This window comes from Hippocampus guttulatus, chromosome 11 (genome assembly GCF_054856545.1).
Source record: "Hippocampus guttulatus isolate MCC_2025c chromosome 11, RoL_Hgut_1.0, whole genome shotgun sequence".
Lineage (NCBI taxonomy): Eukaryota > Metazoa > Chordata > Actinopteri > Syngnathiformes > Syngnathidae > Hippocampus > Hippocampus guttulatus.
In genome coordinates this window covers 12,079,605-12,099,059 of record NC_141271.1, presented here as the reverse complement: position 1 = coordinate 12,099,059, position 19,455 = coordinate 12,079,605, and the positions used below count along the sequence as shown (strand labels likewise).

Sequence of the window (19,455 nt, the reverse complement as noted above, 5' to 3'; positions counted from 1 at the left end):
GATGAACGAACCGGTCCGTATATCCCTTCTAGACATAGCAAGTTTGATTTGATCAAGAGCTCTCATAACAAGTCCTGCCCTGAAAGACTCCCCATCTCCACAGCCCCCCCCCCTCCTTTATTGTCCTGCCTCCCCCCTGCTCTGCCCCCTCTGTGAAAACAGAGGCAACCGGGGATTTAAAGGTCAAGTCCGCACAAAAGCTAACAGTCCACAAAGCCTGAGGTGTTCTTAATTGACATTTCTGTCTTTGTCGCCTGGCTGTAAAAGAAAGGAGAGAGGACTCTCCTTTTCAAGTATACTAAATTACTGCAAAATAAGACCTGTTTAAAAAAAAAAATAGGGCCGGTAGGGTGTAACCAGGTTGAGGGAATCCCCTTGTTAGGTGGGCATGAGGGTGGTGCTGCTAAAGTGCTTACTTCACCCTTAAAGGGGAGGCTCTGGTGCAAATCCCCTCATAGGAAAACTGGCTCTCCCTATAGAGGGAGATAAACCAGTTAGGGCTTTGTTTATGAAGTTTCACTTTATTCCTGCCTGACAACCATTTAGACAAAGACTATGGGGGGGAAATGTTCTCCCAGGAATGAGCAACAATAGTCAGGATCAGCAGCTTTTCTTTGCAGCTAATGCTTTGATTTGAAGAAAGGGGAGGGGGTGGGGGGTGGCTTCCTTCCTAAAAGCATTAATGATCTGTGGAAACACCTGCAAACAAGAACAGAAAGTAGCCCAAATAATAGTGCTTTGTCCAAAACAGGGAATCCCAAACTCAAAAGTCACTCAAGACCCAAATTTTGGAAAACGACAAAATTATCCTGATTCATAGAAAGGAAAGTTCAAGAATATCACGGACATGAAGTCAGTACAAAAACACAAAGGCGCATTTTGTCCCAGGACAACAATAAAAGCGTACAGGAAGTTATACTTGAAAATTGGTGACCCAATAAAAACCGACTTGTGATTATTTAGTTTTTTTTTTTTTGCAGCCCTTTGTCTAAAATATGCCGGTAACTTCATTCTGTTTTTCCTGTAAATCAACGAGTACACTTGTCGACCACACGAATGACAATCACCAGTGTACTTGTCATTGTCCAGTAGGTCAGGTGTGACGCGTACATGCGTTTCCACTTGCGGCACTTGTAGACTTTCACTGCTTTCAGCGCCACCGGCGGGCCCTTCTTCTCAACTTATTATTTTACTTTCGCCTTTATTCACCTTATCAAAATGAAGCGGACAAAAAGCTTTTGTGCGTGCGACCTTTTGTGCTTTCAGCATTTTTAAGATGGCTTTTGTCTAGCGGGAGATGGGTATCTGCCACAAACATCACTCAGGCATTGTGGAGGGTGGGGATTCGTTTTCAGTGCGCCTTTGTTCCATTCTTTGGCCCTAACCAAGGAGCCGCGCCTGCTCCTCTACCTCCAATTGTGCTGCGAACATTCCCTTCTTTGTGGAGCGAGGCGCATGAGCTGGCGCATCTCCGCGGGCTTTCGTGGGAGATGTTGGCGGTAACTTAACCTGGTTCTGCATCGGGGTGGCCCTGGGCTAAGGCGAGCAGCGCCAATTGTGTCAAGAGTGCCACTCTGAATGTGGTCCAACTAGCACTAGAGGTATGCGAGGCTTGAAATACAGTTAGCAAGGTAAAGTTAGCATCAAAATACATTGAATAGCGAAACTGAGAATCAACCGCTGAGACAGTTCCGAGGTTTGACACCCGAGTTGAAGGTCGAGGCTCGAGCAGCTCACTGCTACGTACGCCGCAGCAGTTGGCAACGAGCTACAGCTTGCCACTGCTGCGGCGAAGGGTGAAAGAATGTCCTCAATTTGCTCATTTATCTGGCTCCGCGCCAAAATTCTAATGGGTTCTTCCTTGATCCACGCACCACCACCTCTCGTTGTTTTTCATAAGACACTTTGTATAGCAGCACCACTCTGGAACAGATCATAACATATCTACGACTTCTTATGGGCAGCACGGTGGGTGGCATGGTGGTTCTCCCTGTTCTTGCGTGGGTTTCATTTCTTATTTCTACCAAAAATTCATGGATTGAAAACTCATAATTGTCCATATATGGTAATGTGAGTGTTTGTTTGTTTGTTTATTGAACATAAAACATATATACAGTAATAATTTGACAGAAAATAAGGTAGATAAAAAAAGTAAAAAGAAAGAAATCAATCTTCATTCAACACAGTTATTATGTTCAAGGGAGTAGGAAGAAGTAAAAAACTTATCTAGTCCTACCCCGTTATGTGATTGTATCTAATAAATCATTTTTATACCAATCAGAAAAGAAAAAAGTAAGAAGAAAGAAGTCTCCATTAAGGCTCATACTTTACCCTTAACCGTAATATTTTTACAACTTTTGGTTTGTATCGGGATTATATACTTCCACACCCTGACACTCTTGTGTCAATTTTCTCTTGTATTCATAATGGATATTTATATACCTTTCTCTATTTATCAACTTAGTTCTGATTTATCATTATATTTAATGTTTTGAATTTATCATTTTAACTCTGATTGATGTAGGTTGTTTGTACTATTTTTTTGAATTTGTTTTTGAACTCAGCAAGCGATTTACTCATTTTCAGGTCCGTTTCGAGATTATTCCACAGATTAACACCTTTGATAGATACACTTCTTTGCTTGATGTTTGTTCTTGTTTTGAGTTTTTTGAATAAGTTGGTACCTCTTAAATCATAGCTGCTTTCTCGAATTTCGAAAAACTTCTGAATGTTTTGGCAGAGCAGGTTATTGTGTGCTTTGTACATTAATTGGGCGATTTTAAAGTCAACCAGGTCATAAAATTTCATCGTATTTAATTTGATAAATAGTGGATTTGTGGGTTCCGTATATTTTGATCTATTAATAATTCGAATTGCTTTTTTTGTAGGTTGAGAATAGGGAGTGTGTTTGTTTTGCAGGCATTTCCCCATATTTCCACACAGTAGGTCATATATGGTAATAATAATGAAGTGTATAATGTGTACAAAGATCTCTTATTTAGCACTTCCTTGGTTTTGTAGAGGATCCCTACGGTTTTGGCTATTTTTCTTTTTACGTTATCGATATGTGGCTTCCACCATAGTTTTGAGTCTATTACTAATCCGAGAAACTTGGTTTCATACGCTCTTTCTATCTCAATTGAGTTTACCTTAATTTTAGCTTGGTGTTTGATTGGTCTTGTGCCAAAAACAATTAACTTCGATTTTTTCAGGTTAAGTGACAATTTATTTCTGTCGAACCAGTTTTTTAATTTGTTTAATTCGTTTTCTACGGTTGTCAGGAGCTGTTTCAGATTGATTCCAGAACAGAGTGTGAATGGTTGCTTGTCTATTTGTATTTGTCTTGTGATTGGTTAGGGACCAGTCAAGGGCTCTACCTTGCCACCCCCCACACCCCCCCAAAAGAAAGGTAGGACAGACTCCATCTTACCCCTGACCCAAATAAGCACAATCGTAAGAGAGAATGGCCAAAGCAATTCACGGGTCAACCCAGCGGCTTCAACCTTCAAGGTTTCCCTGTTGTTTTGAGTGATCTAAATCACACTTATCGTATTGGCCCAAATATAAGACGGTGTTTTTTGCATTGAAATAAGACTGAAAAAGTGGGGCTCGTCTTATATTCGGGATCTAGACATTATACCCATTCACGACGCTAGATGGCGCCAGATATCATTGAAGCGAATGCTGAACTTGACTCCCCAGGCCAAAGTGAACCCGTCACGAAGAATAAAAATAAAAATAGCGGTAACACGAAGAAGAAAAATAAAAAATAGCGGTAAGAAAGAAAAGAGAAGAAAATAATAGAAGAGATAACAGAAAATGGAGAAACGTAGCGACAATCTGGAGAAAAGTGGGTCGAAGATCGGCCAGGTTAACCGGCAGCTGAAGAGAAGTTATGATGTCATTTACATTTCAAAAACCAGAAGCCATTCATTTATGAATGTGATTGCACTTTAGTTTACATATTTAAATGTTCAGATATTAAGATTTGAATGAGGCAAAATAACATGCTTTGTCTCTCAAATATATTGTTATAATCATTTGTTTCTGATGTACTGTAATTATTTTCTGTATAAAAATGTATTTGGTGTTCAAAAAGTCTTATTTCAAACTTGAGTCTTGAAAAAGAGGGGGTCGTCTTATAATCAGGGCCGTCTTACTGTATATTCGGGCCAATACGTTATATATGTTCTTCAAAAAAGAACTGTGTTTATGCCAGCGCAGCCTCAACCATCTCCTTCCCCTGTGGCCACGTGTGCAGCTCCACTCCTCAAACACCCAACACGACCTCACTTCCTCTCAAACACCTCGTCCTTGTCATCCCCTCCCCGCTGTTTTCCTCCATATCAGAGCCATCATCCTTTGTCCATTATTTCCTCTGTGCCAGCTTTTTTTTCTCCTCTCCCAATCACTTTCTTAGGCTGCGTACACATTCTGTGAAGAGGCCGCCCGTGTTGTGTCGCACTATGGGAGCCACGCCTCCACACCCTCAGCCTATGGGGGACTTTTATTAAATCTGCAAAGGCGCTGGGCCGCGCTGGCAGGTAATCCCACAGTAATTGTTTCCAGATTAGGGGACGCGCACCACAAAGCAGGTTTAGCCAGGCATGAAATGGCCTCCCCGCGCTGCAGCGCCAGCAAGCAAACCTGGCGAGGTGAGACTCACCTGGGTGAAGTCCACAAACGTCCATGGCAGCAGAGAGTCCAGGTGGCCGATGTCTTTGGAAAACCTGTTGAGGATTCTTCCTGTGGAACCCCGCCACACAAAAGAACACATCGAAACACATGTTGAACGTAATTCAAGGCATTTGTACAACCTACATAATATACAGTCATTAGATCCACTACAAATATTTTGTTTGTCGACAAAGACAGTAATGCTACGATGAAGAGTTCTTCCGTGGTTCTATACTGGTTGTCCTCATTTGGATGCTGGTGAATTGGAGCCTGGCCTGGTTCTTAATCACTGGGCAAATACTCACAAGCAGCCATGGCTGCATTTTAGAATGTTCATTGAACCTAACAAGGATGCTTTTGGAATGTACAAGGAAGCAGGGGTACCCATAGAAAGCACATTCAAATCCCCCCTGCCCGAAAATGAGATTTGAATTGTCAGCTATGAGACGAATGTGCTACCCGCTACTTCACCATGCTGCCAGTATACTTCCATTTGGAGACACAAGTTCAAAAACCTTCTGAACCAAACTAAATAACTTGCCAGTCAAACTATATATACTGTATACCAGCTGCAGCCATTATAACAACTACTGTACAGTGTTTTGTCTGTATTGAGCCAGCAGAGACAAGTGTCTCACAATTCAACATAAATATTGCTCGATCGAGGAAGGGGGTAGGGGGGGCACGTATCTCTTTAAAACAATGACTCATTATTTGTTTTCCATTTCATGAAGAATCTCTCATCAGAATACACGCAGGAGGCTTTTGTCAGGGAACAAAAGGTGGTGGTGGAGGGGACAACGCAAACCGCTTTTCCTTGTTGTGACTGGCATGGAAGCCTCGTTGACGTTAATTGAGCTGCCTCCAATCCGCTCAGGTATTCGTTTTTTCAAATCGCACTTTTGCATTCCTTTTCTTCCCTTGTTGTTGGCACAGAGCACGTGATGTTATCCTCCACTAGCTCTCGCACACTGTTTGCCGCAGGGTCACTGAAACTGACAATCCCCACGCCACTCTGCCTTAAGGCTTTCTTTATCTCACCATGATGGAGTTTCTCTGGCAGAAAAAGAAAGAAAGAAAAAAAAGTGGTGCTACCTATACCACCGCTGCCTTCACTCATCACCGAACAATAGTAGTGGAACAAAATATTGATATCGCCGTATCTGAAATGTTCGCTCTTGGTTTAGGATCAATGCACTAAGTCAGGGATCAACTTTGGGTTGGGACAAAATATCAATATGACCACATATTGCCTCAGAGTGTGCGGGACAAAAATATTCATACGTCATGATAGAAAGGCTTTCATTATTTGGGAGAGTTACTTAGTACATCAGCTGTCATTGTACAGTATTGATAACAACAAACTCATACTGATATTGTCTAAGGGAGGGACAGATATCACAACGCTCAAAATGTGTATATATATATATATATATATTTTTTTTTTTTTAATTATTTTACAATTTTGCAATTCAATTTCTTCATTTGGGGAGCCACTTTCTAACTTTGTGCAGCATTTTTACCCCATAGGTTGATCCCAACTTTGGCAGGTGTAGTGCTAAGCAAGCCTTGTTGCATAAAAAAAATAAATCATATCAGGAGTTATGCTGCAAATCCCACCCCTACTAAGCAAGCAAATTATGTTTTGAGGTGACTATATGTATGCATGATTTAAAAAGGTGGGGAGAGGGAGGAGAATGTGGCCCGCCGGTGGAGCCATGGCCCCACTGACCTAAAAGTTGCCTCCCAGTCACTGCTATGGAGGTGGGCCCTGTAATCACCTCTCTCCACGGCTGTAAGCGGCTTACAGCTTTATCCAAAATACCGCTCCCGCCTAAAAACATGCATGAGGACGAGGCCGGGGCTGCCGCATAACAACCATTGCATAAAACCCGCCAAAGCATTCTTCCCCGCAACGAGCCGGCAATGCTCCAAATCAGCGATGATTCAAAGTCAAGTGGCGTAAGCATGTTGTACACTTGGAGGCAGACTAATCGTATTCACAGTGTGAGTGCCCCTTTAGCATACAGACATCCCGAGGGGAAGGTTCAAATAAGCGAGTAGAGATGCCGCCGCTGCTACTCCGACTGCCGCTGCCATGCTAGCAACCAATCTCCTTGCTTTAGCCTGGGAAAAACAGCTTGTCAACGCGTGTTTGTGCGGGATCCAATAATTATTTTATGTAATGTTACTGTCTAAGCCACAGATGACCCAAATTCTTGCAAGCCTTCAACAAACAATGCCGGTGAGAAAGGAATATGTTTCTGCCGGTTACATCATGCGATGCTCCGAGGCCCCTCGAGCAGCAGACATCAGTCAGCTATCAGCTGTTTGACATGACAAGCGGCTCGGTTAACAGAGAAGGGATGAGGTATGGATCCTCCACTATGGAGCGGTTGCATTACGGTGCCGCGTTACGTGAATGGAAATGTGAGGTGAGCGCGGGACAATGGCTTCAATCGCTGGCTGCTTGTCAACAATATCAGCGATTGTGCCAAAACGGTGATCTCCAGAAGTATCAAATCATTTCTCGTGCCTTTAAGACACCAGGGGTGATTTGCACCACTTTTCTAGGCTCGGGAAATATCAAACCCTCCCAGCTCAGGTAGAGATAAAGGGTGAGCGCCCCCCCCACCCCCGCCCCCACCCTCTCCCCTCCCATCACATTTAAAGAAGTGGAACACTGGGGTCCGGCTCGAGCCAGGTGTGTGGCAAATCGCTGTTCCCTGTAAACATCACGATAAGGGAGCAACTCCGCGTGTGGGCACGGCACACTTAGAGCGGCCTTTTCAGACAGCAGAGTGCAATAATGTCGCAATACTGAGGAGAGTGTGTGTGTGTGTGTGGTGGGGGGTGTCTGCCAAGGCTGGAGGTGGCACAGCTCACCTGCACTTTCCATGAAGGGCCCAGGGGGCCCGGGGCAGCCTCCCACCGCCGGCACCTTGCTGCCAATACTAATACATTCTAAATCCATTCTCTTCGCTCTCACCGCCAGGCTTGTGCAATCTCCCTGCCTTCCCTTTCATGCAATTAAATAGTGCAAGTGCCGAGCGAGGGGGAGCTCTATCAGCCACGCTGCACACACACGCACGCGCCGCTCCATCTCCACATTCAATTTACACACTTCGATATCATCATCCTGCTGTCTGCAATACTTCCCCCACTTTGCCTCTTGCAACCTGGCCCTGAAATACAGACATTTTGAGAAGAAGGAGAAAAAAAAAACATTTGCTCTGTAGACACAATTAGAATCTCACACGGGGGAATTACTGAAGATCTAATGTTCGGCACTGAAAAATGGACCACTGTTGCTGATGTGAAAGGTAGACACTGAGAATGGTCGTATGTGTGTTGACTGAAACTGTGCTGATGAGCCAAGGCTCTGGCCTGAAGTCTCTGAGGGGATTAACCCACTCAATGACACTAAATTACGGGGATCAACATCAGCTCAGCACATCCACCACTGTCTGTGCCGCTCCAGCTGGATCACATTTGGATGAATGGCTGTATGTCAAGTTTACTTGATGCCAAACTCAGTGTTTTGAGTTTCAGTATATGAATATGGATACAAAAGAGGAGCGTTGTTCTTACCAGCCTTTTGTACAAGTTGGCTATGGTAATTAGTCGAGGCTGCACTCTCTTTAACCATTTCATGCACCAATAATGATAACCTGTAACCTGATAACATGATAGGCCGTCCACTGTAGTAACCGTTGTCCCTGAAAGGGTTAAAGTCATTTGAAAATATTTTCCAAGTCACGTTAATAATGAGAAACATAGTTAATCACAACCTATCCCAGTTTAAATCTTCAGGACTTTGTTCATGCATTCAAGTACACCAACGGATAAGAGCCCAAATACGTTTGTAGTTGCTCCAGCAAGTGAGGAAATTGATACATTACATCCATTTTCAACATCGTTTATCCTGAACTGGGTGGGGTTGGGGGGCTGAGGTGGGCCGCCGGAGCCTATCCCAGCTGACTTGGGTGAAAGGTGGACCACCCCCTAAATTGGTCACCAGTCAGTCGGAGGGCACATGTAGAGACGAACAACCATTCACAGCCACACGCACACCATCACCGAGTGGGAACCGATCCCACTCTGCCCGCACCCAAGTCAGGCGAGTGTACCACTACGCCGTCAGGGACACCTGGTACATTAGAATTAGACACGAAAAATAGAATTGTGTCATAATCTGTTCTGAGACGCAAGTCAAAATATGATTTGTTTGGATTTTGAAACCTATTTTTCCATATAAAGATTTTATGAATATCATAAGGCCTGCCAGACACCGATTGAACTGTCGTTCGGGGTTCTACATCTAATTGGCAAGTGGTTTTGCTATGATTTGAAATTTGACTTTTAGGTGAATGGCATTTTCAGGTTGTAGATGTAACGACGATAAGCTTTCACCACAAAAATTTGGTTTTCGACTACAAAGATAAATGAAACCAGCCGCCACCAAGATGCACCGATTCAACAAGTGTGTGTTTTATTTTGCACAATGAGTTAACCATATTTATGATTTCATATGAACCTGTGGATAAAAAGCGAAGCGTGGAGAGCCTTGAAAATGCACCTGTGCAATGAATGGAGCGATCATTGCCAACAGACTGGTAAATATGAACTCTACACATTACACATTAGCACCTTTAAGGCTTCATAAAAAATATAACTTCATGAAAAAACAATTCATCAAAGTTTAAGAAGCAAATTTTTGTCTCATTTTACTGTTAAAAATGCCCCGCTGTGTTTTCTACCGCAATAAGGATGTGGTCGCATAGCATGTCTGCCATGTTTGTGGAGAATGTAACAGAAATTATTCTGCAATGTTGACAGACAAAACATAGTCAGTCCTTAACGCTTCCTCTCATTCTAACTAATATCATACCGAATGCTTATATTCGACATATATATGCTTGCGACATAAAGTTATTGTAAAATATAAAGGTCGTAATCATCAATTTGGAAGTCGGCGATATCTGTGCGGCAACAAAGATAACACTGACACAAATTGGTCCCGAATGGCTCAAAAGCGTTGAATTGCTGATACGGAAGACATACAATGCCTTAGCATCAGTTTGAAGCCGGCGCTGCTGTACTGCATTGTTGCAAGTGAGACCTTTGTGCAGTGATGCCTGAAAGCGTAACCTTTACCTTTGGGGCCGACTCCCCAATGCTCAGCCCATGCACAGTGGCAGTATCATGTAAACCGCTGTCAAATCCCGGTCAGGTGAGGTCAGAAAAAAAGCTCTGTCACATATTGTACCACCACTAAGGCTGAACTGGGAACTAAAGCGAATTGGATTCATTTGCATCTACCAAGATTACTTTAGTGAGCAAAAATGTAAAAATAACGAACTGAAACCACACTATGTTCACAAAAGTAGCTGCCTCACAGTGCAGAGGTGCAGGGTTCGATTCCGGCTCAGGCCTTCCTAGAGTTTACATGTTCTCCGTGTACCTGCGTGGGTTTCCAGCCAAGACTCAAACCCAGAACCTCCAAAATTGCGAGGCAGATGGATATGTTTGTCTGTCCATGTGTCTTTCGAGAGTTGAAAATTATCTCACCCTGCTCACCGCTAGTCCACTGTGCTGCAATCACCAATCACAAAAGTGAACAAAAGCGAGTTTCCTTCTGGTACATGTGTGACATAAGATGAGAAAACATTTGTAACGGATGAACAGGATTGCACCATTTTTATTCTGGAGTGGGGGAATGCTTCCATTATGTCTTAAATTGTAAGAAGTGAATCCGTTTGTTAGTGTCTTTTTCTAAAACATTTACCATTTGTTGTCGTGCCACTTCCATCATGACTCAAAAATTAATTTCTCTTTATGTATTTTCTTGTTTTTTATATTCGCTAAAATGGAATGGGTTGTTACTCCACTGTCACTGAAAATTACTCGTTTTGCTTTTGTGTAATCTTACTCACGGAAAGACCAACAACAGACATCAAAACAGTACCGCTCACATTCGAGTTTGAAGTCTGATTCATGAACTACCTAAAATTATAAACCAAAACTATACACCAACGTCGCTCTAAACGGAGGATTATTTTTGTATCGCTGTCATTTTACCAATCCTATACTTGCAGGAGAATTGCGCAAGTATTCCTAATATGTCGTGGCTGGCGTGTGTAAGCCGGTGACACCACGGCGGCAAAGCATCGACGGTGAAAAAGCATCAAGCAGGATTTATCGAGGTTTACATTCCATTGTGCCCAAGTGTAAATATGACAAATCAATTAATAATGGCTCTCTTTATCTCTGAAGCATAAGTCTGAAAATCCACTGTCGACATTACAGCTTTGTTTGCCCTCCTGCAGGCCAAGCTGTAACAATAAACGGACCGGTCACATAATAGTCTCCGATAGTGCCAATCAGATAACCGTGTGTGCTAAGCCTCTCCCGTGCGGCGATATCAAGCAGATTATTACATTATTTCCAAGTGTTTGTGAATAGATTAAGTCACACCCAGATCGCCCCAACACGTCGCACGGAAGCAACAGCAAACACATCAGTGACGATGAGAAGGCCAGCCGGTGTTTGCTATAGGAACACACACGTCTTTTGTAAAAGGCGTGCTTTGCCGCTACGCCCGCCTCAAACACCCTTAAATCATATTTAAGCAGTTCATGGTGACTCATTACATTGATACAAGTTTGTCTCCTGTTGCACATTCCCACCCGGGCCGATTTGTGTTGTATATGCGTTGTCGCATTGAGGAGATTAGACTGAGTAATTGTCTGCTGACAGGCGAACAATGGCCAGGAAAAATGAAAGCCATCACTTAACCAGCTGACTTCAGCTATTAAATGACAGGTTGTTATAGGTCGATAATGAATAATAATTGGCACAGTGATTACCCCCCCCCCCTCAAAAAGTACTTTTGCAAATTAATGTATTTTTCACAGTTGACTTGCGTTTCAAAATGTCGCATGCTCCTCAAGAAGTGAAGCCAGATTGATTTTTTTTTAAAGCACATATCATTTTCTAATTCCTACCTTTGAAATGGAAAATCATTTGCAGGTTTTTTAAAAATACATACTGTATATTATGTATAAATGCATATTGGCTAATTCAACAGAAGCCTTAAATATTTTTTGATATGTTTGCAAAAATATACTTCAACCAAATGTATTAAAGCTCTGAACGGCTTGGCATCTTGGTCACATCGCATCCAATCCAAACCTAAAATTGTACATTAAAAAAAAAAATCTTTGGAAATACGGATGTATGTATTCAATATTTATAATAAAAATAGTTATTGCGGTTCAACTAGTTATATTTGTGGGTAGATACGCATTGCTTAAAATAATCCGTTTGTTTTAAGAGCAAGAATGCAATGCAGATAAATAGTTTCATCTAATGTAAAAAGTTCAATTGTATATTAAGGTTAAAGATACAGTCAAAGCATGGTAAAAGGAAGCAGGGCATAGTCTGCTCTCTAGTGTTGACATGTTAGAATCACCCCGTCCAGTGGCTCCCCAGATGCCTCATCCCGTACATCAACCATTTCTACAGTTTCATTACCAAGTGTACAGAGACAAATGAAGGAGCCCCTTACCAATTGGATTAATTTGGAAAAAATGCACCGGGGTCCGCAGGATGCTGTCAAACATGCAGTTGTGAAGGGTCTGCGCCGAGCTCACCAGGACGTTGAAAAAGACCAAGCTGCGAACGAAGCCAAATACCACGGCTGCACCTGTTAAACCTTCGGCACCAGAGAAAAAAAAAAAACATACACATCTATCAGAACAATCGGATGCCATCCTCGTGCTTCCTTCAAGGACAGCAGTGTTTCAAAGGTCAATCAGTAGAAAAGAAATGTCGTCCACTCAAGTGTTTCCTTTCTCTTTTTTTTTTTGTTCCCAGTATCATTCTGTGAGTTTAAGTGTGAAGCTGTTCAGGGTCACAGGGAGACAGTCGGAGTGATTCGAGCGCAGACAACACGAAAGGTGCCGCTATCTCTCGATACAGCTGAGGCCCCGTGTACCCACACTTGGCCTTGAAGGCCTTGGGTTACTGCCAACCCTTTTCTGAATGAATGACATAATTATAGAATACAAAAACATACAGTCGTTTTTTTTCCCCTTTTTTTTTAAGCAAGACAATTGGCAAGGTTCACCTGCGTAAACACTTAGGTACAGGTCAAGGTCCAGCTGTGTGGGGAGGCTGCCATTGAGGGACTGCTTTACTTTAACATGCTGCTGCTGTTCGGCCCTGCCGAAAAAGAGAGGGGAAAAAAAGCCACAAGGACACTTAAACGTGAAGAAAAAAAGCAACACAAACACAACATTTTCCACAATTGAAAAGCAAAAGGTCGCCTTCAACAAGTGACACTTGAAGTCATAGAAAACATTTCATGCCAAGACACGTTCTGTTTACACCTCACTGGGGCCCTTTGTGTCCTTTCTGTTTTCTTTTCTACCACCAATTGAGAGGGAAGAATCTTACCAATGAGCAAGCCACCAGTCCTGCAGCACAAACGCCACCTTTTAAAACAAATCAAATCTTCAGTCTTATTTCAACGATCAAGAAGCCGACCCCACTGTGTTGTGCAAATAAGCACGGACTCACGTGTGCAAGAGCGTTGAGGAGAATAAGGAGGAAGAGAACCAGGAAGTTAGCGCCCGCTCGGAAATATTTCACATACATTTGCAGGCTGACGTCTCCCCGCCTGCGCTTTTCCTCCTCCGTGGGTTGCGCTGCCTGGATGATACACACCAAGCAGCAGTCATTCAAACCATCAGCGAACGGCACCTGAAAGGGAAAGCTAAGCCTGTGCTGCCCTCTAGAGGCTAAATGGAAACTGCCCATTATAAAAAAAAAAAAGTAATTGCTTTTTGTTTAGTTGCAGCACGCAAGGACCGCAGGAAAAACTGTCCAAAATATCACATGCGAATCCTGAAAGTTGGAACAGTTAAGACATATAAGTCAGCAATCTTAGTAACCCAATTCAGGCACGTGAATGAAGTTAAAGTTGTGATATTTCGAGGAAGATTTAAAAACAATTTTTTTTGCATAATTTGACCATTTTGATTTTGTCAGAGGAAACTTCGAATATCCTGAGAAAAATAGTATAATTTAACAGTAGTGGGGCAGGAATGAGCTCTGTGTTATGCAGAAAATTAGGTTGTAGTTTCGAGCATGAATAAAGTTGTAATAATGGAAGAGAATTGTTGGAATTTTATGAGGGTCGAGTATTAGTATGAGGGAGAACAAAGTTGTCAAATCAGGACAACAAGAATGAGGTTGTCGTACTATTAGGGAAAAAAAAAATCATAAAGTTGCAAAGGGGAAGTCAAGTCCAGGCCTTGAGCCTCTGTCGACAGCCAAGTGGCAAAATGGCCGCCCTCTGAGATGGACAAAAATAGTTGAATTTTGCTCCTTAATGCATATTAAGGACAACACGCTATTTATCAGAATGCCCCGTTAGACTATTGGAAAGAATCTTTATTGACTCGACTTAGCTTTAAGAGAAAAAAGTAACTTTAAAAGAATAGTGCCATAATTTTACAAGATCAAAGTTGTAACAGTCCAAGAAATATATTTTATTTTGAGCATCTTGTGAGTGTTTGTAACAAATATTGTTCCCTGGTTACCGTAATACAATATGTAGCAGGTCTCGATAAGAAATGTTGACATTCACTCATGAAAAATTTGTATTTTTTTATTTCTATTTATTTCCTATTTTTGTGATAATTCTACTAGTAGGTTCTGTAAGTCTTTCTCTATACGCTATCCTTAGCATCGGTTAGCATTTGAGCAAAATATTACAAAAAAAAATATATCACTGAATGAAAATCCATGACATTGGCGACCTGATGCTCCAGTCGCACCTACCAGTGTGAGCGTCTCTTCCATCAGCGAGTAGCAGGAGGCGGACAAGGAGGACATGGATGACATGGACTTGATGGAGGTCGTTCTCGGTCTTTCCTCCTGACTGTCCTCCTCCTTGAGGAGTGAGGAGAAATCAAGTCCAGAGCTCTGCAACTCTCTGTAGCTCCCCTTGGCCACCATTTGACCCTGCCAACATAGAAAAAACATACATTGTGTTTCTGTTGGCCCATTTTAGTTTTCAAATTAGTACTGGAAAATCTATAAGTATAATGAAACTGGAGTTGAAGGTCACAAATCTTTTTCTTGTAAAACTTCTCAATATGGGCAGTGGAAATTGAATTTCCTCGCTGTTTTGTGAGAATTGATGTGCATTTCTGTCTTTTTTTTTTAAATATATTTTTACGTTAATGGGGACGGACGGCATGGTGACCGACTGGTTAGCACATACGCCTCACAGTACAGAGTTCCATGGGTTCAAATCTGAGTTCTGGCATTCCTGTGTGGAGTTTGCATGTTTCTCCCCGTGCCTGTGTGGGTTTTCTGCGGGTACTTCGGTTTCCTCCCACATTCCCCCAAAAACATTCATAACGGGTTAATTGGACACTCTATTGTTCTTGGGTGTGATTGTGAATGTGCCCTACGATTGGCGAGCAACCAGTTCAGGCTGTACCCCGCCTATATTACCCGAATATGGCTGGGATAGGTTGCAGCACGCTCGGGTATCGGCTTTTCAGACATGCCATTAACGTAAAATGTAACACAAACAAAAACGGACATACATTATCTGTTTTTCATAGAACAGCGACAATATAACACGTTAAATGCTAGAAATCTCACTCACCTCCTTTAAGACGACAATTTCATGCGCAGCCTTCAGATATTGCAGCTGGTGAGTGACGAGAACACGTGGCTTGTTCCTCAGAAGTCCACAAATACACCTGTAGGCAAGCGTATCTGAGTTTCTAAATATTTCAGCATAGAACAGCTCTTGAGTATGAAACAGCGCAGTTCTTTTTACTCTTCAAAGATGTGCTTGCCAACTTCAGCATCCACAGCGCTGAGTGGGTCATCCAGTAGGTAGATGTCTGCATCCTGGTACACTACTCTGAAAAGCACACTCAGTCAGAGGATAAATCAAAAGAAAGTGTGTTTTTTCTTCCGTGCACACCTGGCCAAACTGATTCTCGCCTTCTGTCCTCCACTTAAATTGGCCCCTCTGTCTCCGACGGATGCCAAGTCACCACCTGGTAGTAGCTCCATGTCCTGGACAAATGCAGGTGTTACATAGTCATTCCAAACTGGACTTACTAGAAAATGCAGGTCCACAAACCCTCACAGGACTCTGGACTAATTCTCACTCTCTTGAGGGCGCAGGCTCTCAGCACTCGGTCATACTTGAAGCGGTTGAGCTCTTGGCCGAAAAGGATGTTACTTCGGATAGTGCCGGGTAAAATCCAGGGCTGCTGGGAAGTGTAGGTCAGATCCCCTCGGACTTTGATCACGCCACTTTCCTGGCTCAGCTCTCCCAGGATGGCGCTGAGGAGCGAAGACTGACACAAAATATATGACCATTCAAAGGATGATACTCACTTTCCAAGTTACTCACGAGGGCGGCCATACCTTCCCTGAGCCGACAGGACCGATTACAGCAAGCAGCTGATCGGGTCCAATTGTGAAGGAAACATTCTCTAAAGTTGGAGCCTCTTGGGTCTAAAATGAAAACATACAGTGCCTTGAAACAACCATTTAAAACATTTGAGGTTTTCCTACCATAATACCTCATAGTGGGCATTTATTTCCCCAACTGCAATCCTGTGCTAATATTTTCTATAGTATATTATTGTTACTGGGAAACACCAAGAATTGTCTTTGTAGTTAGTGTTATTTAGCAGCTGGCGACTCATCTAGCGTGTACTTGGAATTTCTCTCATGCATGCTTTTGGAATGTGGGAGGAAACCGGAGTACCCGGAGAAAACCCACCCAGGCACGGGGAGAGCACGTACGGGGAGCCGGAATCGAACCCTTGCACCTCTGTACTGTGAGGCTGACGTGGTAACCAGTCGACCACCGGGTCGCCCCATTGGTAACTATGGTAATCTGTTTTAGGATGATGGGTGATCCTTCCGGCAATTAATGGGAACTCCTCGTCTCAACTATTTGAGCAACTATAAACAATTGACCTCACCTTGTCCCAGGAGCACACCAATTCCTGAATCTTCAGCAAACAGTCTTTTTTCTCTTCCACCGGGAGTCCCAGATGCTGAGGAGCAACTTCATCCAGAAGGAGAAAATTCTAAGAAAATCCCCATTGATATGTTCCTTTTCCATCAAATATGTTTGACACAGCTCAACATTTATTTCACTTGAAATCGTCATTCTTACTTGGATTCTTTGAATGCTGATGAGGGAGTCTGAGACCTTCTCGATGGCGAAGGGAAAGAAGAGCGTGATCGTGAGTTTGACGGCGCTATAGAGGGAAATGGCCATGAAGACGGTGCTGGAAGACAACTGCTTGCCCGTCAGCACGTAGACGCAAACAGTGAGGAAGATGATGAGCTTGTTGGCCACGAAGAATGACGCCATGTTCAAGCCCCGCAAGTAGGAGCTTTTCATTACTTTGGAGATTTCCATTCTGTGCCATCACAAAACACACACAGAAAAAAAAACATTCTCAGTAGACGCATGGGGGTCTTATTCGTTGAAGAGAATCAAGACAGGCTACCTTCGGACTTCATCCACAAGCGCAGCAAAGGGTTTCTCCCACCCGCACATCTTTATCACACGAATTCCAGAGAGGACCTCATTCATCGTCCGTATCCTGTCATCGGTCAGGACTGCAGTGTCAGCCCTAGAATGACAGACACTCGCAGCAGCGACGATACCGATACAACAGTTGACACCACTATGTGATCCAAATGATGACTGCTAACCTCAGTTTGGAAAACAGTCTTCCAAACATAGTCTGCGCTGGTATCAGGATCAAGAAGACGGACATTCCGGCAAGGCATGATGGACCGATCCAATACATCAACAATATTATCACCATTACGGCTTGCAGGGGGGTGAGCCACAGAAAGTGCAGATACAAGGTTACCTGGGAGAAAATGACAAAGATGGAGTGTAGGGTGTGTCGTCATCTGCGACTGTACGTTTGTACTCTAGGTCATTCAAAACAAAGCATTTTGATGGAGCGCTCATATTGCAAAAGGTCTAGCTAATGTTGTGAATATGCTTATTTTCAGACAATTACCTCATCAAATGTGTTGACGTCATTGGACAACAGATTGACAATTTGTCCCGTCGTCGTTTTAGTCAGCGCCGTGTTGTTAAGACTGAGAGCCTTTGCAGAAGAAAAAAATGATGTTAAATGGAGTAGCCAAAAATAATTAATCGTGTTCGTCCATTCGTACTTTCCGGTAGATCATGTGACACATGGCCACACGGATTTTCATGCCCGCTCTTTGGACATGGTAGAAATAGAGATGGTGGAGGACGGCCATCCAGACGGTGCACAGGCAGATGCCCGCCGCGTAGCGGTAGGCCTTGTAGACTGCCGTTGGGCCTGTGGCATCAGCACTCTCAAAGTACTCAATGAGCGTACCAAGTAACACTGACTGAATGACTTTAACGACTTCCTGATGGAGTAAACCAGACCGGTTAAACAACCCTAAATCCATCATTGCCTTCTAAGATGGCTTACTTTGACCGCACCTGTATGAAGACGTATGCTCCAGCGATAGCGGAGGATCTCCAGTAACACTTTATGAGGACTCTCGTGAGTTGAGGCTGGCGTCGATCTTTTGCCGCATGCTTAACTTCTTGCTTCCAGTGCCTTGGAAAAACATGACATGTGTGATTGTTGGCAGTGGCAAGCATAAGCAGTGTTTGACATTTGAAATATTACGTCCACGAAATCAGAATATTAATCCATATATAAAGCGCATCGGATTATAAAGCGCACTTTCGGCTTTTGAGAAAATGGAATGCTTTTTGGTGCGCCTTATAGTGCGGAAAATACAGTACCGTATTTTTCGGATTATACGTTGCTGCGGATTATAAATCGCACCAGCCATAAAATGCACAATTAAGAAGGAAAAAACATATATAAGTCGCAATTTTGGGGGAAATTTATTTGATTAAATCCAGCACCAAAAACATACATGTCATCTTGAAAGGCAATTTAAAATAAAAATAAAACTAGGGAACAACAGGCTGAATAAGTGTACGATATGCTAACGTTACATGATGCTTAAACAACGAACTGTGAATGTGCCTGATATGTTCACGTAACATTAAGAGTTATTTAGACAACTATAGCACAAAGAACATGCTAACAAATTTACCAAACCATCAGCGTCACTCCAAATCACGAAATCCAATGAAATCTTCATGCTCGGTGTCACTTTTAAACAACTCCGCCAACTCCGGAGGTAGAAAATGCAGCGCTTCCTCTTCTACGTCGCTTACGTCAGAGTCATCGTGAGTTGTTTTTCTCAGTTAGCACCAACGTGGAAAGTATCAACACAGGCCGAGAGCACCCTCTTGCGGTTTAATGTGAAAATAACATGTGATGTGTACAGTGTGTTAACCATTTCACACATAAGTCGCTCCAGAGTATAAGTCGCACCCATGGCCAAACTATGAAAAAAATTGCGATTTATACTCCGGAAAATACGGTAATTATTTTTCCCAAGCTGTAAGGCCACTGGTTACACACAGGTACACTGGTGAGGGTCCTCAGCTCATAGAGCTGCTGACAGCACCATGCTGTTCCTTCATTGGAAAACCCCTGACAGCCAAGCCTGTTGAGCAGACAGCACAACACTAAATGTCATATGCGACCGCATGGGCAAGGCAAGACTTGGTCCAACGATCTTCATTTTGGGGCATAATATCCTTCTCCTTCATTGCGGACTTAAAGAAAATCATTC

General features: G+C 43.0%; 1 protein-coding gene across 8 annotated transcripts in view; it reads right to left on the bottom strand.

Moving 5' to 3' along the window:
- LOC147198101 (ATP-binding cassette sub-family C member 4-like) overlaps window positions 1-19,455 on the bottom strand; it is a 41,843-nt gene that overhangs the window by 21,190 nt on the left and 1,198 nt on the right. For 6 of the 8 annotated variants that reach the window (XR_015102226.1, XM_086123424.1, XM_086123427.1 and 3 more), the window contains exons 3-20: window positions 18,236-18,356; window positions 17,935-18,159; window positions 17,775-17,864; window positions 17,455-17,618; window positions 17,247-17,372; window positions 16,907-17,156; window positions 16,710-16,817; window positions 16,144-16,233; window positions 15,882-16,073; window positions 15,692-15,786; window positions 15,542-15,628; window positions 15,365-15,461; window positions 14,527-14,709; window positions 13,261-13,392; window positions 13,138-13,175; window positions 12,809-12,903; window positions 12,248-12,394; window positions 4,667-4,746 (exon numbers count right to left, since the gene is read on the bottom strand). Coding sequence is in view for 7 of the 8 variants with exons in the window: in XM_086123424.1 (XP_085979550.1) it covers window positions 4,667-4,746; window positions 12,248-12,394; window positions 12,809-12,903; window positions 13,138-13,175; window positions 13,261-13,392; window positions 14,527-14,709; window positions 15,365-15,461; window positions 15,542-15,628; window positions 15,692-15,786; window positions 15,882-16,073; window positions 16,144-16,233; window positions 16,710-16,817; window positions 16,907-17,156; window positions 17,247-17,372; window positions 17,455-17,618; window positions 17,775-17,864; window positions 17,935-18,159; window positions 18,236-18,356 (2,320 nt within the window). In the remaining variant the exon portion in view is untranslated. Of the gene's footprint in view, window positions 1-4,666; window positions 4,747-12,247; window positions 12,395-12,808; window positions 12,904-13,137; window positions 13,176-13,260; window positions 13,393-14,526; window positions 14,710-15,364; window positions 15,462-15,541; window positions 15,629-15,691; window positions 15,787-15,881; window positions 16,074-16,143; window positions 16,234-16,709; window positions 16,818-16,906; window positions 17,157-17,246; window positions 17,373-17,454; window positions 17,619-17,774; window positions 17,865-17,934; window positions 18,160-18,235; window positions 19,327-19,455 lie in introns of all 8 variants that reach the window. The other 2 variants (XM_086123428.1, XM_086123429.1) reach the window with 1 other exon arrangement.